The sequence below is a fragment of the Trachypithecus francoisi genome, unplaced genomic scaffold, assembly GCF_009764315.1.
Source record: "Trachypithecus francoisi isolate TF-2019V2 unplaced genomic scaffold, Tfra_2.0 Lachesis_group2, whole genome shotgun sequence".
Taxonomy (NCBI): Eukaryota; Metazoa; Chordata; class Mammalia; order Primates; family Cercopithecidae; genus Trachypithecus; species Trachypithecus francoisi.
This window is the reverse complement of record NW_022681465.1, coordinates 160729302-160753658: the sequence shown is the minus strand read 5'-3', so window position 1 is coordinate 160753658 and position 24357 is coordinate 160729302. Positions and strand designations below refer to the sequence as shown.

General features: G+C 41.7%; 1 protein-coding gene across 7 annotated transcripts in view; it reads right to left on the bottom strand.

Moving 5' to 3' along the window:
- Positions 1 to 24357, bottom strand: part of RAPGEF6 (Rap guanine nucleotide exchange factor 6) — a 224999-nt gene that overhangs the window by 164937 nt on the left and 35705 nt on the right. For all 7 annotated transcript variants that reach the window (XM_033181331.1, XM_033181325.1, XM_033181327.1 and 4 more), the window contains exon 4: positions 15441 to 15524. In XM_033181331.1, the coding sequence (XP_033037222.1) occupies positions 15441 to 15524 (84 nt within the window). The remainder of the gene's footprint in view (positions 1 to 15440; positions 15525 to 24357) is intronic.

The following is a 24357-nucleotide window of genomic DNA, read 5'->3' as shown; positions in this document are numbered from 1 at the left end:
ACACACATATATCTCCATGACCTTGTGAAAGCAAATTATCTTGAGCCTCCCAAATCACTAAGGTAAAGGGAAAAGTCAAGCTGGAAACTGCTTAGGGGAAAGTTGCCTCCCATTCTATTCAAAGTCATCCCTCTGTTCCCTGAGATAAATGCATATCTGATTGCCTCCTTTGGAGGGGCTAATCAGAAACCCCAAAAAAAAAAAAAAAAAATGCAACCAGCTGGGCACAATGGCTCACACCTGTAATCCCAGCACTTTGGAAGGCCGAGGCGGATGGATCACCTGAGGTCATGAGTTCAAGACCAGCCTGGCCAAGATGGTGAAACTCCATCTCTATTAAAAATATAAAAATTCCCTGGGTGTGGTGGCGGGCACCTGTAATCCCAGCTACTCAGGAGGCTGAGGCAGGAGAATAGGCTGAACCCTCAAGGTGGAGGATGCAGTGAGCCGAGATCGCGCCATTGCACCCCAGCCTGGGCGGCAAGAGCAAAACTCCATCTCAAAAAAAAAAAAAAAGCAACCACTTGTCTCTTATCTACCTATGACCTGGAAGCCCCCTCTCTGTTTCAAGTAGTCCTGCCTTTCCAGACTGAACCAATGCTGATCTTAACATATGTTGATTGAAGTCTTATGTCTCCCTAAAATGTATAAAACAAAACTGCTCTGACCACCTTGAGCACATGTCATCAGGACCTCCTGAGGCTGTGTCACAGGTGCACGTCCTCAGCTTTGGCAAATTAAACTTTCTAAATGAACTAAGACCTGTCTCAGATTTTTGGGGTTCGCAACCTCAGAAACAGAAAAGACAAATTTTTCCACATTAGAATTAAGAGCTTGTGTTCATTGAAAGACATTACTAACAGAATGAATATGACAATGAATAAGACAGAGTGGGAAAAAGTATTTCCAACAAAAATAACCAAGGAAGGTTTCTTTTTCAGAATATATAAAAAATGTCTACATCTCGAAAACAAAAAGACATCTTATTAGGAAAATAAGGAAAAGACCTGAGCAGTCACTTTACAAAAAAGGTCATTCTAGACTGGGTGTGGTGGCTCAAGCCTCTAATCCCAGTACTTTGGGAAGCCAAGGCAGGCGGATCACTTGAAGCCAGCAGTTTAAGAACAACCTGGCCAACATGCGGAAACCCTGTCTCTACTAAAAATACAAAAATTAGTTGGGCATGGTTGGGCGTGGTGTCATGCACCTGCAGTCCCATCTACTTGGGAGGCTGAGGCAGGAGAATCGCTTGAACCTGGGAGGTAGAGGTTGCAGTAGGTCAAAATTGTGCCACTGCACTCCAGCCTGGGTGACAGTTCTGCACAGCAAAAGAAACTACTATCAGAGTGAACAGGCAATCTACAGAATGGGAGAAAATTTCTGCAAGCTACTCATCTGACAAAGGGCTAATATCCAGAACCTACAAAGAACTCAAACAAATTTACAACAAAAAAACAAACAATCTCATCAAAGAGTGGGCAAAGGATATGAACAGATACTTCTCAAAAGAAGACATTTATGCAGCCAACAGACACATGAAAAAATACTCATCATCACTGGCCATCAGAGAAATGCAAATCAAAACCACAATAGGATACCAATTCACACCAGTTAGAATGGCAATCATTAAAAAGTCAGGAAACAACAGGTGCTGGAGAGGATGTGGAGAAACAGGAAAACTTTTACCTTGTTGGTGGGACTGTAAAGTAGTTCGACCATTGTGGAAGACAGTGTGGCGATTCCTCAAGGATCTAGAACTAGAAACACCATTTGACCCAGCCATCCCATTACTGGGTATATACCCAAAGGATTATAAATCATGCTGCTATAAAGACACATGCACACGTTATGTTTATTGCGGCACTATTCACAACAGCAAAGACTTGGAACCAACCCAAATGTCCATCAATGATAGACTGGATTAAGAAAATGTGGCAGAAGTGGCGCCAAGATGGCCGAATAGGAACAGTTCCAGCCTCCAGCTCCCAGTGTGAGCAACACAGAAGACGGATGACTTCTGCATTTCGAACTGAGGTACCGGGTTCATCTCACCGGGGTGTGTCAGACAGTGGCTGCAGGACAGTGGGTGCAGCCCAACGAGCAAGAGCCGAAGCAGGGCAAGGCATTGCCTCACTCGGGAAGTGCAAGGGGGAAGGGAATTCCCTTTCCTAGCCAAGGGAAACCGTTACACACAACACCCGGAAAATCAGGTCACTCCCACCCTAATAACGTGCTTTACCAAGGGTCTTAGCAAACAGCACACCAGGAGATTATATCCCGCGCCTGGCTTGGAGGGTCCCAAGCCCACAGAGTCTCCCTCATTGCTAGCACAGCAGTCTGAGATCTAACTGCAAGGCAGCAGCGAGGCCAGGGGAGGGGCACCAGCCATTGCTGAGGCTTAAGTAGGTAAACAAAGGGACCAGGAAGCTCGAACTGGCTGGAGCCCACCAGAGCCCAAGGAGGCCTGCCTGCCTGCCTCTGTAGACTCCACTTCTGGGGATAGGGCATGGCCAAACAAAAGGCAGCAGAAACCTCTGCAGATGTAAATGTCCCTATCTGACAGCTTTGAAGAGAGCAGTGGTTCTCCCAGCACAGAGTCTGAAGTCTGAGAACAGTCAGACTGCCTGCTCAAGTGGGTCCCTGACCCCTGAGTAGCCTAACTGGGAGACATCACCCTCTAGGGGCAGACTGACACCTCACACCTCACAGGGCTGGGTACACCTCTGAGAGGAAGCTCCCAGAGGAACGATCAGACAGCAACATTTGCTGTTCAGCAATATTCACTATTTTGCAGCTTCCGCTGCTGATACCCAGGCAAACAGGGTCTGGAGTGGACCTCAAGGAAATTCCAACAGACCTGCAGCTGAGGGTCCTGACTGTTAGAAGGAAAACTAACAAACAGAAAGGACATCCACACCAAAACCTCATCTGTGTGTCACCATCATCAAAGACCAAAGACAGATAAGACCACAAAGATGGGGAAAAAGCAGTGCAGAAAAGCTGGAAATTCTAAAAATCAGATAGCCTCTCCCCCTCCAAAGGAACGCAGCTCCTCGCCAGCAACAGAACAAAGCTGGACCGAGAATGACTTTGACGAGCTGAGAGAAGAAGGCTTCAGACGATCAAACTTCTCCGAGCTAAAGGAGGAACTACAAACCCAGCGCGAAGAAACTAAAAACGCTGAAAAAAGATCTGAAGAATGGCTAACTAGAAAAACCAATGTAGAGAAGTCCTTAAATGACCTGACAGTGATGAAAACAATGACACGAGAACTACATGACAAATGAACAAGCTTCAGTAACCAACTCGATCAACTGGAAGAAAGGGTATCAGTGATTGAAGATCAAATTAATGAAATTAAGCGAGAAGAGAAATTTACAGGAAAAAAAGAGTAAAAAGAAATGAACAAAGCCTCCAAGAAATATGGGACTATGGGAAAAGACCAAATCTGTGTCTGATAGATGTACCTGAAAGTGACAGTGAGAATGGAACCCAGTTGGAAAAGATGCTGCAGGATATTATTCAGGAGAACTTCCCCAACCCAGCAAGGCAGGCCAACATTCAAATTCAAGAAATACAGAGAATGCCACAAAGATACTCCTTGAGAAGAGCAACTCCAAGACACATAATTGTCAGATTCACCAAAGATGAAATGAAGGAAAAAATGTTAACGGCAGCAAGAAAGGTCGGGTTACCCACAAAGGGAAGCCCATCAGACTAACAGCAGATCTCTCAGCAGAAACTCTACAAGCCAGAAGAGAGTGGGGGCCAATATTCAACATTTTTTTTTTTCTGAGACGGAGTCTCGCTCTGTGGCCCAGGCTGGAGTGCAGTGGCCGGATCTCAGCTCACTGCAAGCTCTGCCTCCCGGGTTTACGCCATTCTCCTGCCTCAGCCTCCCGAGTAGCTGGGACTACAGGCGCCCGCCACCTCGCCCGGCTAGTTTTTTGTATTTTTTAGCAGAGACGGGGTTTCACCGTGTTAGCCAGGATGGTCTTGATCTCCTGACCTTGTGATCCGCCCGTCTCGGCCTCCCAAAGTGCTGGGATTACAGGCTTCAGCCACTGCGTCCGGCCTCAACATTCTTAAAGAAAAGAATTTTCAGCCCAGAAATTCATATCCAGCTCCACTAAGTTTCATAAGTGAAGGAGAAATAAAATCCTTTACAGACAAGAAAAGGCTGAGAGATTTTGTCACCACCGGGCCTCCCCTACAAGAGATACTGAAGGAAGCACTAAATATGGAAAGGAACAACTGGTACCAGCCACTGCAAAAACATGCCAAAATGTAAAGACCATCGACGCTAGGAAGAAATTGCATCAACTGATGAGCAAAAGAAGCAGTTGACATCATAATTACAGGATCAAGTTCATACATAATATTAACCTTAAATGTAAATGGGCTAAATGTTCCAATTAAAAGACACAGACTGGCAAATTGGATAAAGAGTCAAGACCCATCAATGTGCTGTATTCAGGAGACCCATCTCACATGCAGACACACACACACAGGCTCAAAATAAAGGGATGGAGGAAGATCTACCAAGCAAATGGAAAACCAAAAAAAGGCAAGGGTTGCAATCCTAGTCTCTGATAAAACAGACTTTAAACCAACAAAGATCAAAGGAGACAGAGAAGGCCATTACATAATGGTAAAGGGATCAATTCAACAAGAAGAGCTAACTCTCCTAAATATATATGCACCCAATACAGGAGCACCCTGATTCATAAAGCAAGTCCTCAGAGACTTACAAAGAGACTCAGACTCCCACACAACAATAATGGGAGACTTTACCACCACACTGTCAACATTAGACAGATCAACAAGACAAAGTTAACAAGGATATCCAGGAATTGAACTCAACTCTGCACCAAACAGACCTCATAGACATCTACAGAACTCTCTACCCAAAATCAACAGAATATACATTCTTCTCCACACCACACCACACTTATTCCAAAACTGAACACAGAGTTGGAAGTAAAGCACTCCTCAGCAAATGTAAAAGAACAGAAATTACAACAAACTGTCTCTCAGACCACAGTGCAATCAAACTAGAATTCAGGATTAAGAAACTCAATCAAAACCGTTCAACTACATGGAAACTGAACAACCTGCTCCTGAATGACTACTGGGTACATATCGAAATGAAGGCAGAAATAAAGATGTTCTTTGAAACCAATGAGAACAAAGATACAACATACCAGAATCTCTGGGACACATTTAAAGCAGTGTGTAGAGGGAAATTTATAGCACTAAATGCTCATGAGAGAAAGCAGGAAAGATCTAAAATTGACACCCTAACATCACAATTAAAAGAACTAGAAAAGCAAGAGCAAACACATTCAAAAGCCAGCAGAAAGCAAGAAATAACTAAGATCAGAGCAGAACCGAAGGAGACAGAGACATAAAAAACCCTTCAAAAAATCAATGAATCCAGGAGCTGGTTTTTTGAAAAGATCAACAAAATTGATAGACCGCTAGCAAGACTAATAAAGAAGAAAAGAGAGAAGAATCAAATAGACGCAATAAAAAATGATAAAGGGGATATCACCACCGACCCCACAGAAACACAAACTACCATCAGAGAATACTATAAACACCTCTATGCAAATAAACTAGAAAACGTAGAAGAAATGGATAAATTCCTGGACACACACACTCTCCCAAGACTAAACCAGGAAGAAGTTGAATTCCTGAATACACCAATAACAGGCTCTGAAACAGAGGCAATAATTAATAGCCTACCAACCAAAAAAAGTCCAGGACCAGAGAGATTCACAGCTGAATTCTACCAGAGGTATAAGCAGGAGCTGATACCATTCCTTCTGAAACGATTGTAATCAACAGAAAAAGAGGGAATCCTCCCTAACTCATTTTATGAGGCCAACATCATCCTGATACCAAAGCCTGGCAGAGACACGATAAAAACAGAGAATTTTACACCAATATCCCTGACGAACATTGATGCAAAAATCCTCAATAAAATACTGGTAAACCAAATCCAGCAGCACATCAAAAAGCTTATCCACCATGATCAAGTGGGCTTCATCCCTGTGACGCAAGGCTGGTTCAACATGTGCAAATCAATAAATGTAATTCATCATATAAACAGAACCAAAGACATGAACCACATGATTATCTCAACAGATGCAGAAAAGGCCTTTGACAAAATTCAGTAGCCCTTCATGCTAAAAACTCTCCAATAAATTTGGTATTGATGGAACACATCTCAAAATAGTAAGAGCTAGTTACGACAAGCCCACAGCCAATATCATACTGAATGGGCAAAAACTGGAAAAATTCCCTTTGAAAACTGGCACAAGACAGGGATGCCCTCTCTCACCACTCCTATTCAACATAGTGTTGGAAGTTCTGACTAGGGCAATCAGGCAAGATGAAGAAATAAAGGGTGTACAATTAGGAAAAGAGGAAGTCAAATTGTCCCTGTTTGCAGATGACATGATTGTATATTTAGAAAACTCCACTGTCTCAGTCCAAATTCTCAAGTTGATAAGCAACTTCAGCCAAATTTCAGGATACAAAATCAATGTGCAAAAATCACAAGCATTCTTATACACCAACAACAGACAGAGAGCCAAATCATGAGTGAACTGCCATTCACAATTGCTTCAAAGAGAATAAAATGCCTAGGAATCCAACTTACAAGGGATATGAAGGACCTCTCCAAGGAGAACTACAAACCACTGCTCAATGAAATAAAAGAGGACACAAACAAATGGAAGAACATTCCATGCTCAGGATAGGAGGAATCAACATCATGAAAATGGCGATACTGCCCCAGGTAATTTATAGATTCAATGCCATCCCCATCAAGCTACCAATGACTTTCTTCACAGAATTAGAAAAAACTACTTTAAAGTTCATATGGAACCAAAAAAGAGCCCGCATTGCCAAGACAATCCTAAGCCAAAAGAACAAAGCTGGAGGCATCACGCTACCTGACTTCAAACTATACTACAAGGCTACAGTAACCAAAACTGCATGGTACTGGTACCAAACAGAGATATAGACCAATGGAACAGAACAGAGCCCTCAGAAATAATACAACTTTCTACAACCATCTGATCGATTTTTGACAAACCTGACAAAAACAAGAAATGGGGAAAGGATTCCCTATTTAATAAATGGTGCTGGGAAAACTGGCTAGCCCTAAGTAGAAAGCTGAAACTGGATCCCTTCCTTACACCTTATACAAAAATTAATTCAAGATAGATTAGAGACTTCAATGTTAGACCTAAAACCATAAAAACCCTAGAAGAAAACCTAGGGACACAGGCATGGGCAAGGACTTCATGTCTAAAACACCAAAAACAATGGCAACAAAAGCCACAACTGACAAATGGGTTCTAATTAAACTAAAGAGCTTCTAACCAGGAAAATAAACTACCATCAGAGTGAACAGGCAACCTACAGAATAGGAGAAAATTTTTGCACTCTACTCAACTGACAAAGCGCTAATATCCAGAACCTACAAAGAACTCAAACAAATTTACAACAAAAAAACAAACAACCCCATCAAAAAGTGGGCAAAGGATATGAACAGACACATCTCAAAAGAAGACATTTATGCAGCCAACAGACACATGAAAAAATGCTCATCATCACTGGTCATCAGAGAAATGCAAATCAAAACCACAATGAGACACCATCTCACACCAGTTAGAATGGTGATCATTAAAAAGGAAACAACAGGTGCTGGAGAGGATGTGGAGAAATAGAAACACTTTTACACTGTTGGTGGGACTGTAAACTAGTTCGACCATTGTGGAAGACAGTGTGGCGATTCCTCAAGGATCTAGAACTAGAAACACGATTTGACCCAGCCATCCCATTACTGGGTATATACCCAAAGGATTATAAATCATGCTGCTGTAAAGACACATGAACACATATGTTTATTGCAGCACTATTCACAAAAGCAAATCTTGGAACCAACCCAAATGTCCATCAATGACAGACTGGATTAAGAAAATGTGGCACATATACACCATGGAATACTATGCAGCCATAAAAAAAGGTGAGTTCATGTCCTTTGTAGGGATGTGGATGCAGCTGGAAACCATCATTCTCAGCAAACTATTGCAAGAACAGAAAACCAAACACCACATGTTCTCACTCACAGGTGGGAACTGAACAATGCGAACACTTGGACACAGGAAGGGGAACATCACACACTAGGGCCTGTTTTGGGGTGGGGGGAGGGGGGAGGGATAAAATTAGGAGATATAGCTAATGTAAATGACGAGTTAATGGGTGCAGCACACCAACATGGCACATGTATACATATGTAACAAACCTGCACGTTATGCACATGTACCCTAGAACAAAGTATAATAATAAAAAAAATGTGGCACATATACACCACAGAACACTATGCAGCCATAAAAAAGGATGAGTTCATGTCCTTTGTAGGGACATGGATGAAGCTAGAAACCATCATTCTCAGCAAACTATCACAAGGATAAAAAACCAAACCCTACATGTTCTCACTCATAGGTGGGAATTAAACAATGAGAACACCTGGACACAAGAATTAGAACATCACACACCAGGGCCTGTCATGGGGTGGGGAGAGGGGGAAGGGATAGCATTAGGAGATATACCTAATGTAAATGTCGAGTTAATGGGTGCAGCACACCAATATGGCACATGTATACATACGTAACAAACCTGCACGTTGTGCACATGTACCCTAGAACTTCAAGTATAATAAAAAAAGTCACTCTAATGAAAATGTATTCATCAGCAGTCATTAAAATGCAAATGAAAACTATAATAAAATGGAAAAGAATGACTGAAATTAAGCAGCCAATAACTTTAAAGTAAAAAGACTTATACTACTAAGTGTTGGTTAGAATGTGGAACAATAAGAACTCTCACACACCACTGGTGGGTGTGTAAATTAGTGCATCAATTTGGAATGCAACTTGGAATTAACAAAGCTTAATGTAGGCACACCCTGTTGTTGAGACAGTCAAGTGTAAATGGGTTCCCAGAAAAATTCTAACTGGCCTGTACACTGGGAGAAGCACACACAGGAGTGGAGCCACAGAAGTTTGTGCCCTTTGCTGTGAGGAGGAGCCTGGCCCCTCCTCTTCCTGCATGGTACCTGGGATTCAATCTGCCAGGTGGGAAGCACACTAGCAGAAACTCTGGTTTTGCAGAGAATCCTTGTTTCCTCTTTTTCCTTTTTGCCCAATAAATTCCAATATTCTCATCCTTCAAAGTTTCTGTGAGCCTAACATTTCATGGTTGTGTAACAAGACCCAGCTCTTAGCTGAACTAAGGAGGAAGTCCTACAACACTGTGAGCCAACAATTCCTTGTTAGGTATATACAGCAGAAATGCATCCACACGTGCATCTAATATACAAAAATGTTCACAGCTGCATTACTTATAATAGCCCTCAACTAAGGTGTACATATCCACAGGCCAAAACTCTTCAGACATACAAGACTGATTAAAATTTAGGAAATTGGTGTTGAGGAAAGGTAAGAGAGTAGATTTAAGAAAAGGCATGAAGCTGCTTCTAAGTAATGACAATGTTCAATTTCTTGATATGGGTAGTGATTAGGCAAACATTTGATAAATAGTAACTCACTAACATGTAGATTTATGTTATCTGCACTTTTCCCCATATTATATTTCACAATAAAAGAGCTAAAACGAGGGATTTGTTGGAACTCAGGAAACAATACTCCAAAATATGGTGCTTTGGCACGGTGAGTCCTTTAAAGGATATTGAAGCAAATCAGGCCGGGCGCGGTGGCTCAAGCCTGTAATCCCAGCACTTTGGGAGGCCGAGACGGGTGGATCACGAGGTCAGGAGATCGAGACCATCCTGGTCTACACGGTGAAACCCCGTCTCTACTAAAAAATACAAAAAACTAGCCGGGCGAGGTGGCGGGCGCCTGTAGTCCCAGCTACTCGGGAGGCTGAGGCAGGAGAATGGTGTAAACCCGGGAGGCGGAGCTTGCAGTGAGCCGAGATCGCGCCACTGCACTCCAGTCTGGGCAACAGAGCAAGACTCTGTCTCAAAAAAAAAATAAAATAAATAAAGGATATTGAAGCAAATCAAAGGCAAAGTCTCTGACCTTCTCTTGCCCCTCTTTTTCCCTCAAACTGAGTAACAGAAACCTCTTTCTCAAGGTGAGTCATAGAAAGTAGAACTCCTTTTCCTCAAAGCAAGTCATAAAACCTAGAAATGTTGCTCTCCTTTCTCCCTTGAAAACCCTCATTCCAGAGGGGTCCTGCCCCATACCTGGAAGGAAGGAATGCTACATAGGCCAAGAAAAATCTGGACAGGCCTTGCTGGGTTTGGTGCCTCAGTCTGTTTAGGGTAAAGATCTTAGGTCCACAAGGAATTTCCTTATGGACAAATTATGAGGGAGCAATGTAGCCTTTTTTTTTTTTTTTTTTAATTTTTGTAGCTATCTTATTTAGGAATAAAATGGGAGGCAGGTTTGCTTGATGCTGTTCCCAGCTTGACTTTTCTCTTTGACTTAGTGATTTGGGGGTCCTGAGATTTATTTTCCTTTCACAAACTCATTCACACAATTTTTGCTTCCCCTCTCAACAACTCTAAGCTCTGCTGGTTTGGAGGCTTAGTGTACAAAAGAGTATTGCTTCTGCCAGTAAACACAACAATGGTTCCACTGAACTAGAGACTTCCACCCAGTCATTAAACCAACAAGCAGCAAAAGAGGTTAGTCTACTGGCCCATGTGACTGATTCCAATCAGCAAAGGAATAATGGATTACTGCACAAAACGTAGGCAAGAGAGACGACATGTGGAACTTAGGCCATTCTCTTATGCTCTTGTTAGTACTTCCATGCCCACTATTAAAGATTAATGGGGCCAGGTGTGGTGGCTCACATTGTAATCCCAGCACTTTGGGAGGCCAAGGTGGGTGGATCACTTGAGGTCAGGAGGTCAAGACCAGCCTGGCCAACATGGTGAAACTCCATCTCTACTAAAAATACAAAAATTAGCTGGGTGTGGTGGTGCACACCTATAGTCCTAGCTACTTGGGAGGCTGAAGCAGAGGGATCGCTTGAACCTGGGAGGCAGAGGTTGAGGTGAGCCAAGACTGAGCCACCACACTCCAGCCTGGGCAATAGAGAATCTGTCTTTAAAAAAAAAAAGAAAGAAAGAAAAGAAAAGATACACTAAAGATTGGTGGAAAACAGTCAGGTGAGGTGGCTCACACCTGTAATCCTAGCACTCCTGGAGGCCAAGGCAGGCAGATCACTTGAGGTCAGGAGTTTGAGACCAGCCTGGGCAATATGGTACCCTCTCTCCACAAAAAATACAAAAATTAGCCGGGCATGGTGGTGCACGCCTGTAATCCCAGCTATTTAGGAGACTGAGGCAGGAGAATCGCCAGAACCTGGGAGGCAGAGACTGCAGTGTGCTGGGGTCACATCACTACATTCCAGCCTGGGTGATGGAGGGAGGCACTATCTTTAAAAAAAAAAAAAAAAGGTTAATCAAAAACTACAGCAACCAAGAAAGAGGCAGGACAGTTGAAGACACATCAAAATTAAAGTTTTGTTCCAACCACAAAGTAAAGGACACAGAACAGCTGAAGTTTTACTTGAGGCAAGAAATACTGAATGGGTAGTGAAAGACAGAGATATCAACTATAGCCTTATGTCCAATTATAGAAACAAGGACTGTAGTAGCTTTTTATATTTTATCTTAGATTACAATATATATGGTATAAGATACTGAAGGTAAACTTTACAAGGTAGTTTTTAGTCAACAGAATATTCAGAGGCACTATGACAGATTATATACAAATATAGCTAGCAATGATTGTTGTGGTTGTGTGTCTCCTTATTTGGGCGATAGGGTAAGAACTTCATTTGTATAAAGGATAGTTGCATTTTGTTAGGCAGACACAGATCGTTGAATGGAATTTCAAATGTGTTTAGAAGCATTCATAAGGAAGCTGAGCAGCCAGGGGAGTGAACTGTGACAGTTATTTACTGCCTCTCCAAACATACCGGCTCTAGCTCTCGGCTTCAAATCTACCCTTTATTGCCCTACTTTGTGGTAAGGATGTGAATTGTGTAAATGCTGTTCTTTGCTAGCTGAAAATGTTACAGCTTTGTCAGCAGAGGGTGCTAGAGGAACACTGCAGTAAGAAAGTCTTTCCTCTGCAACTGGGGGGCTTCTGTTTCCTGTCCCCAGCTTCAGGGGCCATCTGCATCCTGGTAAGGGGGGTCTCCTACGTGCCACTCCTGGCCAGCAGTTCCCTTCCCCTTCCTGCCAGCCTTGACCAGATGACTGTGGAGCAGCTCTGTCCCAGAGCAATCCAGTGAACATCTCTGCTATTTACTGGGCTGCAACTAAGATTCTTCAACAAAGTCTGAACTGTAGTCTTGACGAAGGGGTCTCCCTTTCAAATTTGTTTTGTCCGTGGGAATTTGCTCTCAGCTGTAGGGTATTCGGCTTTATCCTTTTTAGTAGCTAATCCCTTGAATTAGTTTAATTTTAAAATTAAACTTTACCTGCTCAGGCCAGGTGCAGTGGCTTATGTCTGTAATCCCAGCACTTTGGGAGGCCAAGGCGGGCAGATCACTTGAGGTCAGGAGCCTGAGACCAGCCTAGCCAACATGGTGAAACCATGCCTCTACTAAAAATACAAACATTAGATGGGCGTGGTGGCACACACCTATAATCCCAGCTATTCGGAAGGCTGAGGCAGGAGAATTACTCGAACTCAGAAGGTGCAGTTTGCAGTGAGCCAAGATCCTGCCACCGCCCTCCAGGCTGGGCAACAGCAACTCTGTTTCAAATTTAAAAAATAAAAAATTAAAAAAAAATCAAACTTTACCTGTTCTAATTACGCTGTGGTTTCTGTATTCTGTCTGAAGAAGTGAAAAATTATTTGATGCTTAATATATGCTAAGCATTATTCTAGGTAGTTTATTTGTTATAGTAACTCACTAATCCTAAAATTGAACCTACAGTAGCCTATTATAAATTTTTCACACAAAAGATACAAATTCCCTAATCAGTATTATTCTTTAGAATAAACTTCCATAATCACGTATGCTGTAAAGTTTATGATTACATTAATGCACACCATGACTTTTTCTAAAATCTCAAACATTCTATTTACTTAAAAAGATAAACTTCATTGTCTTGATCACAAACTAGTAATGAATTATTGCAGTTGATTAAGGGCTACTAAAAGTCCTCACAGTAAATTCTTGACCATTCAGAACACAGCAGGAGTGTTCAAAAGAAAAATACTAATAATCTTTTTTTTTTTTTTTGAGACGGAGTCTCGCTCTGTTGCCCAGGCTGGAGTGCAGTGGCTGGATCTTGGCTCACTGCAAGCTCCGCCTCCTGGGTTTACACCATTCTCCTGCCTCAGCCTCCCGAGTAGCTGGGACTACAGGCGCCCGCCACCACGCCCAGCTAGTTTTTCGTATTTTTTAGTAGAGACGGGGTTTCACTGTGTTAGCCAGGATGGTTTTGATCTCCTGACCTCGTGATCCGCCCATCTCGGCCTCCCAAAGTGCTGGGATTACAGGCTTGAGCCACCGTGTCCGGCCTATAATCTTCAACCATAACTGTAGGCAATATCAATCCAGCTTATTCAGTTCTCAGGGGCTAAAAATACAAATTCATTAATGTGAGATTCACAAATATAGAGAAAAGGAACAATGGCCAAAAAGCTCAAAAAAACCAGAACTACTATATATTTATAAATACAGTCAACTACATGTGTTATTCAACTAGTCAATTAGCACATTTCATGCAAAGGCCAATGGTGTAAACTTTCAGAAGTCAAGGCATGACTTCTAAAATGAAATTTAAATCGAGCTGTCCCATATCCTGATATTTATGTTAAACAGTTATGCCATTAAATTAACAACAATTGGAAGTCTTACTTTCTTTTTTTTTTTTTTTTTTTTTAGACGGAGTCTCGCTCTGCCGCCCAGGCTGGAGTGCAGTGGCCGGATCTCGGCTCACTGCAAGCTCCGCCTCCCGGGTTCACGCCATTCTCCTGCCTCAGCCTCCCGAGTAGCTGGGACTACAGGCGCCCGCCACGTCGCCCGGCTAGTTTTTTGTATTTTTAGTAGAGACGGGGTTTCACCATGTTAGCCAGGATGGTCTCGATCTCCTGACCTCGTGATCCGCCCGTCTCGGCCTCCCAAAGTGCTGGGATTACAGGCTTGAGCCACCGCGCCCGGCCGGAAGTCTTACTTTCAAAGCCTAGAAATTTCTTCTCAACATTATGGGAAAAAAAGTCACTAAAAATTACATTTATATGTCACTAAAGCATACGTTGAGGCCCCAAAATCTTAATAATTACTAACAGAATTCCACAATTGACCTTCTTTCCACCGCCCTTCTCTTTTATGTAATAGTTATGATAATAATTAACAATTACTTTTAACAGCCAGGTACTGTTCTAAGAGCTTTATATAGAGTAAGTCATTTATTTCTCAGAACTAGCCTATGCTATGAAAGAGGTTGTATTATTATGATCATTTTACAAATGAACAAAGTAAGGCACAAAGAAATTAAGTAATCTGCCCAAGAAATAGTAGAGCAGATATGAACTCATGGAGTCTGGCTCCAGAATGTGCCCTTATAGACTTCTGTTGAGAGCATCTATAGTAGTTTCCTAACACCTCATGACAACACTTAAGTAGGTACCACTATTATTCCCATTTTTCAGTCAAGAAAACTAAAATTTGTCCCAAGTCACATAACTAGTGATGAAATCAGAATTGTAATCTAGTTGATTTACTCCAAAACCCAATTTCTTAACTATTACATCACCTCTCTACACCCAATAATAGCAATGAATCAAAAACCCATTAGATAAATCAGCTCAAAACATACATAAAACTAATTTTTTTTTTTTTTTTTTTGAGACGGATTTTCGCTCTTGTTGCCCAGGCTGGAGTGTAATGGCATGGTCTCGGCTCATGGCAAACTCCACCTCTCAGGTTCAAGCAATTCTCCTGCCTCAGCCTCCCGAGTAGCTGGAATTACAAGTATGCGCCATCACACCCGGCTAATTTTGCATTTTTAGTAGAGACGGGGTTTCTCCACGTTGGTCAGACTGGTCTCGAACTCCCGACCTCAGGTGATCCGCCAGCATCAGTCTCCTAAAGTGCTGGGATTACAGGTGTGAGCCACCACACCCAGCTCCCATAAAACTAATTTTCAAACAGGAAGAAGATATCATGTCATGGTGTAAGCTTACAGATTATACCGCCAGAAATACAAAAGATTAACTGATTCCTGCCAAGTATTTCCAATGGTGCCAACAAGCAAAGACATTTAGAAGATGTATCACCTACTGAAAGAAAACATACATCCTATACAAAATAGTTTAATATTAACTTTGCCTACCATATGTACTAAGCAGCAAATGTGAACGTACCTGCAAGGAGGCAAGACCATGGAGCCTTTCACAAGCACAGATCCAGAAAGTAGGATATACCAACATCTGGCAATTGTTTCTGAACTGTTTAAATAAATAAGTAAATAAATGAGTAAAATAACACACATGTTCATATGTATATGAATTCAATATGAAATATATTCTGGTAATAGTACAAATAATTAAAAATGAAGTAATACTACTTAGAAATTTGGGATATTTTGCCTGTTGCCTCAGGTTTTATATAGACCACATTTACGTGAAATAAAATTATAATCACTATCTTAAGATACATACTATAAAACACCAATACTTAAAGTGAATAAAGTACTTTAGAAATACATTTTGGCAAAAAACAACATTGTTTATACTGTTCCTCGAAATAAATTTCAGTTTAATTAAAGCTTTAAAGCTAAGAAAGCAACTAACAAACACGTTTCCTAGAAAAAAAGAAAACAGAAGAATTATATCACACTTGTAGAAGAAAATAACATTTAATTCTGAAGTATATTAGCCCATACAAGTTGAAACTTGAATACAACAAAAAGATGAACAGAAAATAATTCTCAAATGTGATATGATTAAAGATAATATCTGTAATAGGTACCAGTACTCACAGAAATGCATTACTATTTCAAGTAGTAAATGAACAAAAGATAAAAACAGACGATTCTTAACAGGTACACAAAACACAGAGTCACTAGTAAACAGAAAATGCAAATGAAAACAATTATAAAATACTAACCAAATCCACACATAGTATCAATTTTACAGAGGCTATGATAAAAATTTATTCACTGCTTACTAATACTGCAAATCAGAATCACCACAACCTTTCTTCCAAATCAATATAGGAATCCACAGCACAAGCCACAAGGATGTCATAACCTTTAGCTCCAACAATGTTATACCAAGGAATTTATCACAGATAAATCATTCTTATTCTTCACAACAAAGTTTCAGATGAAGTTTTTCTTACTATGTTTTCTAATTTTCCTGTAATTATATGTGCAATAATAGAAATACAAATTATTATTAGTAGTGGGGCACTGCTACAAAGATATCTGAAAATGTAGAAGTGACTTTGGAACTGGGTAACAGGCAGAGGCTGGAACGGTTTGGAGGACTCAGAAAAAGACAGAAAAGATGTGGAAAAGTTTGGAACTTCCTAGAGATTTGTTGAATACTTTTGACCAAAATGCAGATAAGTGATATAAACAATGAAGTCCAGGATGAGGTGATCTCAGATGGAGATGAGGAACTTATTGGAAACTGGAGTAAAGGTCACTCTTGCTATGCTTTAGCAATGAGACTGGTGGCATTTTGCCCCTGCCCTAGAGATCTGTGGAACTTTGAAACTTGAGAGACATGATTTAGGGTATCTGGCAGAAGAAATTTCTAAGCAGCAAAGCATTCAAGAGGTGACCTGGCTGTTTCTAAAAGTGTACGTTCATATGCATGAACAAAGAGATTATCTGAAACGAACTTATATTTAAAAGGGAAGCAGGGCATAAAAGTTTAGAAAATTTGCAGCCTGATCATGTGGTAGAAAAGAAAAACCCATTCTCTGGGGAGAAATTCAAGCCCGCTGCAGAAATGTGCACAACAGGAGCCAAATGTTAATAGCCAAGACAATGGGGAAAATGTTTCCAGGGCATTTCAGAGTCTTTCAAGGTAGCCCCTCCTATCACAGGCCCAGAGGCCAACCAAAAATGACTTCATGGGCTGGGCCCAGGGCCCTGCTACTCTGTGCAGCCTCAGGACTTGGTGCCCTGCATCCCAGCTGCTCCAGCTCCATCCAGGGGCAGATTTACCCCATGCTGTTCTCATGATAGTGAGCTCTCACAAGATTTGCTGGTTTAAAAGTGTGTGGCCAAAAGGGGCCAACAATACAGTTAAGGTCACTGAATCAGAGGCTGCAAGCCCCAAGTCTTTGTGGCTTCCACATGGTGTTGGGCCTGTGGGTATGCAGAAGGCAAAAGTTGAGGTTTGGGAATCTCTGCCTAGATTTCAGAGGATGTATGGAAATGCCTGGATATCGAGGAAGAAGTCTGCTGCAGAGGCAGAGCCCTCATGGAGAACCTCCACTAGGGCAGTGCAGAGGGAAAATGTGGGGTTGGAGCCCCCACATAGAGTCCCCACTGGGGCACTGTTTAATGGAGCTGTGAAAAGGGCTTCTTCAGATCCCAGAATGGTAGACCCACAGTCTGCACTGAGAGCCTAGAAAAGCCACAGGCACTCAACACCAGCCCATGAAAGCAGCCACAGGGGCAGAACTGTCCAAGGCCTTGGGGGCCCACCACTTGCCTCAGCGTGCCCTGGATGTCAGACATAGAGTCAATGGAGATTATTTGGAAGCTTTAAGATTTAATGACTGCCCTGCTGGGTTTCGGACTAGCGTGGGACCTGTAGCCCCTTTATTTTGGCCAATTTCTACCATTTGGAACAGAAGCATTTACCCCATGCCTATACCTCCATTGTATCTTGGAAGTAACTTGTTTTTGATTTTACAGGCTCATAGGTGGAAGGGACTTGCCATGTCTCAGATGAGACTTTGGACTTGGACTCTTACGTTAATGTCAGACTGAGTTAAGACTTTGGGGGACTGCTGGAAAGGCATGATTGGTTTTCAAACGAGAAGAACATGAGATTTAGGAGGGGCCAGTGGTGGAATAATATGGTTTGGCTCTATGTCCCCACTCAAATCTCATGTCAAATTGTAATCCTCATGTTAGGGGAGGGGCCTGGTGGGAGGTGACTGGATCATGGGGACAGATTTTCCCCCATGCTGTTCTCATGATAGTGAGTTCCACAAGATCTGACGGTTTAAGTGTGGCATTTCCCCCGGCTGCATTCTCTCTCTCTCTCTCTCTCTGTCTCCTGCTCCACCATGGTAAGGAGTGCTTGTTTCCCCTTCACCTTCTGCTATGATTGTAAGTTTCCTAAGACCTCCCACTCATGCTTCCTTTGAAGCCTGTAGAACTGTGAGTCAAGTAAACCTCTTTTCTTCACAAATTACCCAGTCTCAGGTAGTTCTTTATGACAATATGAGAATGGAGCAATACAGAGACCAAAGTTAATTTGCTATCAGCTTAAAATAGTGCATTATAACAAGACTCTTTATGCTAGCTCTAGAGTAAACATAAAGAAAGAAATTACAGCAGATACACAAAGGAGAAAGAGAAAGGAAACAAAGTATAGCACCACAGTGAGCCACAAAACCACAGACATGAACAAGAGAGAAAGAATGCTACAAAAAAAATCTATAAAACAACCAGAAAACCATTAACACAAAGGCAGCAATAAATCCTTACCTATAAATAACAGCCTTGAATGTGACTGGGTAAGTTCCTCCAATTAAAATATACAGAATGGCTGAGTGGATAATAAAACCCAAATGTATGCTGCCTATAACAGACTCACCTCACTGTTAAAGACAAACATAGATTGAAAGTTAAGGGATAGAGGCTGGGTGCAGTGGTTTATGCCTGTAATCCTAGCACTTTGGGAGGCCTAGACAGGCAGATCACTTGAGGTCAGGGGTTCAAGACCAGCGTGGCCAACATGGCGAAACTCTGTCTCTACTAAAAAATACAAAAATTAGCTGGGTGTGGTGGTGCGCACCTGTAATACCAGCTGTTTGGGAGGCTGAAGCACAAGAATCGCTTGAATACAGGAAGTGGAGGGTACAGTGAGCCAAGGTCACACCACTGTGCTCCAGCTTGGGGAACAGTGCGAGACTGTCACACACACACACAAAAAAGTTAAAGGATAGAAAAAGACATCAATGCAAATGGAAACCCAAAGCAAACAGGAGTAGCCATGCTTACTTTAAGTCAAAAACTGTAAAAAGAGACAGAAAAGGTGATTATATAATGATAAAGGGATCAATTCAGCAGGAAGATATAACAATTACATTATTTATAATATATATTATATAATCATTATATTATATATATTACATAATCATTATATAATATACAATTGTGTCTCATATATATATTTACAGTATATATTAACACACACCCCGAACACTGGAGTGCTCAACTCTGTAAAGCAAATATCATTAGATCTAAAGGGAGAGACAGACTATAATACAGTAATAGCAGGGAACTTGAACACCCCACTTCCAGCAGTGGACAGATACATAGACCTCAAAATATACTACAAAGCTACTGCAACCAAAAAAGCATGGCACTGACATAAAAACAGACCAATAGAGCAGAATGGATATCCCAGAATTAAAGTCATGCATCTACAGACAACTGATTTTCAAAACAGGTGCCAAAAACACTTAGAAAATGTATTATCTACTTGCAGAAGAATAAGACTAAACTACTTCTCACTATATACAAAAATCAACTCAAAATGGATGAAAGACTTAAATGTGAAACCTGAAACCATGAAATCTACTGGAATAAAACAGGGGAAAATGCTTTACAACACTGTGCTAGGCAAGGATTTTTAAAGCGAAGACCTCAAAACACAGGCAACAGAAACAAAAACAGACAAATCTGATTACATCAAACTAAAAAGTTTTTGTGCAGCAAAGGAAACAACTGACAAAATGAATAGACAATCTACAGAAATAGGAGAGAATTGCAAACTATACATCTGACAATGGGTTAATATCCAGAATATATATTTAAAAAACTTAATAGCAAAAAAAAAAAAAAACTGATTAAAAATGGGCAAAATAGCTTAACAAACATTTCAAAAGGAAGATATAAAAAGAGCCAACAGGTATACGAAAAAATATTCAAATAAACTAATCATCAGGCAAATGCAAACCCAAACCACAACAAGACACTACTTCATTCCAATGAGAATGGCTACTATCAAAAAGAAAAAAGAAAACAAGTGTTGGGGAGGATTTCAGGAGAAGGGAACACTTATACACTGTTGGTAGGAACTCAAATTAGTAGTTATTATGGAAAACAATATGGAGGTTACTAAAAAAATAAAAAAATGGAACTTCTAGATGATCCAGCAATCCTACTACTGGATATACATCCAAAGGAAATGAAATCAGTATGTCAAAGAAATATCTGCACTCCCATATTTTACAATAGCCAAAATACAGACTCAATCTAAGTGTCCAACAAGGAAAGAATAGATAAAGAAAATGGGGTTATATATACTCAATAGAATATTATTCGGCCATAAAAAGAATGAAATTCTGTCATCTGTAGCAACATGGATGAAAATTGAGGATATTAGGTTAAGTGAAATAAGACACAGAGAGGCAAATACTGCAGGATATCACTTATATGTGGAATCTAAAAAATAAAAAGTTGGTACCATAGAAGTGGAGTAGAAGAGTGCTTATCAGAGACTGGAGTGGGGAGGTGGGAGAGAAAGATGAGGAGAGGTTGGTTAGTGGGTACAAAGTTACAATAAAATAAGAAAAATAAGTTCTGCTGTTCTATTGCACAGAAGGATTATTATGGTTAACAGTAAAGTACTGTATATTACAAAATAGCCAGAAGAGAGGCTTTTGAATGTTTTCACCACCAAAAAATGATTAAACGTATGAGGTGATGGATATGCTAACTACCCTAATTTGTACATTGCATAAACAACACATAACTGTATTGGAATACCAACTTGAACTCCATAAATATGTACAATTATAATGTGTCGATTAAAAAGTTAAAAAATTATCAACATTGCTGGAAATGAGACCAAATAACCTAAAACCAACAGGAAAAAAACCTGCTGTATTTATTACATTCAAGAAAAAAGGAAAACAGATGATGGATTCAACCAAAAAACTGGTATCTATGAAACAGAAATGAAAATCTAGAATTGAAAAACTACAATTAAAACTTAAAAACTGGCCGGGCGCGGTGGCTCAAGCCTGTAATCCCAGCACTTTGGGAGGCCGAGACGGGCGGATCACGAGGTCAGGAGATTGAGACCATCCTGGCTAACACGGTGAAACCCCGTCTCTACTAAAAATACGAAAAAAAAAAACTAGCCGGGCGAGGTGGCGGGCACCTGTAGTCCCAGCTACTCCGGAGGCTGAGGCAGGAGAATGGCGTAAACCTGGGAGGCGGAGCTTGCAGTGAGCTGAGATCCGGCCACTGCACTCCAGCCTGGGCGACAGAGCGAGACTCTGTCTCAAAAAAAAAAAAAAAAAAACTTAAAAATTCACGAGTGGGTACTTTAGAAACAGCAGAAGACGGAAATTCACAAATTAGAAAATAAGGCAGTAGAAAATGGGAGACTGAAGCACAGACAGAAAAAAGAACAGGAAGATGGAAAACAGTGCAAAGGAAATATGGGACAAAATAAAGCGAAAAGGAGGAAAAAGAAAATAGGAAAAAGCAATAATATAAAAAATATTCTATAAGAATTTTCCAAAATCAATGAAAGATATCAAATCAGTGTATCATGAAGATCTATTAACCCTAAAAAGAATAAATACAAAGAAAATCATACCTAGCAATGTTAGACACAACTGCTGAAAAGCAAGAAAAATCTCAGAAGCAGAGGAAAAAACATACTAACTGCAAAGGAGTAACAAGAACACTGATTACTGACTCTTCAACATAAACAGAAGCAAGAACATGATAAAACATCTTTAAAGTGTTACAGAAAAAACTGCTAGAACTGTTTATGTAGGAAAAACACCCTCCTAAGACACTGCTGCCAAGAATTAAAGAAGACTAAATAAATGGAAGAATATAAATGTCTGCAGATGGACAGATTCATTATTAACAACAATGTCATTTCTCTCTGAATTGATTTATGAATTTAATGCTATTCTAATCCAAAGCCCACAGCCTCCCACAGGCTTTCTTGCATATACCTGTGTGTGGAAATTGACAAGCTGATTCTAGAATTTACACAGAAAGGCAAAGCAACAGTGATAGCCAAGACAATCTTGAAGAACAAGCCTGAGTACAAGCCTGAGTTACTCTACTGAATACAAACTCATGCTATCAGATATCAAAACACACAGCTTAGGCCGAGCTTGGGGGCTCACACGTGTAATCTCAGCCCTTTCAGAGGCAAAGACGGGCGGATCCCTTGATGCCAGGGGTTTGAGACCAACCTGGCCTACGTGGTGAAACCCCGTTTTTACTAAATCCTGTCCCTACTAAAAATACAAAAAGTAGCCAGGCATGGTGGTCCACGCCTGTGATCCCAGCTACTCAGGAGGCTGAGGCATGAGAATCACTTGAATCCAGGATGCAGAGATTGCAGTGAGCTGAGATTTTGCCACTGCACTCCAGCCTGGGTGACAGAGTGAGATTGTCTCAAAAACAAACAACAACAACGACAAAAACAAACAAAAAACCCAAACTACACAGCTTGACAGGGCAGTACTTACATGAACACAGGCATGAGCAAAATAAACAAATGAGCAAAATAAACAATAAGCAAGTGAGCAATAAACAACTGAACAAAACAGAGACCACACAAAGTGGACACTGCAGAGCTGGAGGGAAAAAGACAGTTTTTCAATAATGGGTGCTGAATCAACTGAACATCCATAGGGATACCTGGTGAATCTTGCCAATAATAAAATCCATGCTTTCAGTCAACAATTTACATTTTAGAAAATTTGTATCCATTACTATGAGTTTAGCACTTCCCTCAACTTTCCAGAAGAGGCTGGTGGTGATATTAGCAATGCCATTTTTGATAAAGTATTTTTTTAAGTGCCAAAATGAGAAAAATTGAGAAATATTGAGGACCATCAATATTTTCCAAATGACCAATGCATGGTATTACAAAAATCAAACATAGAGAAATGACTGATTCAATGTGCAAGACAGACCAATTGTTTCTAATGCAACAGAGTAAAAAGTTCATGGAGAAAGTCTCAGACCCCATGTTGAAACTAACCTGTAAGCAACCTGTCAAGTTTTGGTACTGTTTTAAAGAATACCCAACTTATCTGAAAAGAACCTCCCTCGCATTTTTTTTTTTAACAACTTCTCTGTAGGAAGATTTCTTTCATTCAAAAAATATATCACAACAGACTGAATGCAGCAGATATGAGAATCCGACTAATATCAGAGACATCAGATTTGCTAAATTATAATTAAATCTTTTATGAAAATAGTTCTTTATAATAAATGTTAATTGTGTTAACATGTAATGAGGCTGGGCGCAGTGGCTCATGCCTGTAATCCCAGCACTTTGGGAAGCTGAGACAGACAGATCACCTGAAGTCAGGAGGTTGAGACCAGCCTGGCCAATGTGGTGAAACCCCGTCTCTACTAAAAATACAAAAATTAGCCAGACGTGGTAGCACGTGCCTGTAGTCTCAGCTACTTCGGAGGCTGAGGCAGGAGAATCGTTTGAACCCAGGAGGCGGAAGGCTGTAGTAAGCCGAGATTTCGCCACTGCACTCCAGCCTGGGTGACAGAGCGAGATGAAAAGAACGAGACGAAAGAATGAGAAGAAAGGAAAGAAAGAGAGAGAGAGACAGAGAGAGAAGGAAGGGGAAGGGGAAGGGGAAGGAAGGGGAAGGGGAAGGGGAAGGGGAGGGGAGGGGGAGGGGAGGGGGAGGGGAAGGGGGAGGGGAGGGGGAGGGGGAGGGGAGGGGGAGGGGAGGGGAGGGGGAGGGGGGAGGGGAGGGGGAGGGGAGGGGAGGGGAGGGGGAGGGGAGGGGAGGGGAGGGGGAGGGGGGAGGGGAGGGGGAGGGGGAGGGGGGGGGAGGGGGAGGGGGAGGGGAGGGGGAGGGGAGGGGGAGGGGAGGGGGAGGGGGAGGGGAGGGGGAGGGGGAGGGGGAGGGGAGGGGAGGGGAGGGGGAGGGGAGGGGGAGGGGAGGGGGGAGGGGAGGGGGAGGGGGAGGGGGAGGGGGAGGGGAAGGGGAGGGGAAGGGGAGGGGAAGGGGAGGGGAAGGGGAGGGGAAGGGGAAGGGAAGGGGAAGGGAAGGGGAAGGGAAGGGGAGGGGAAG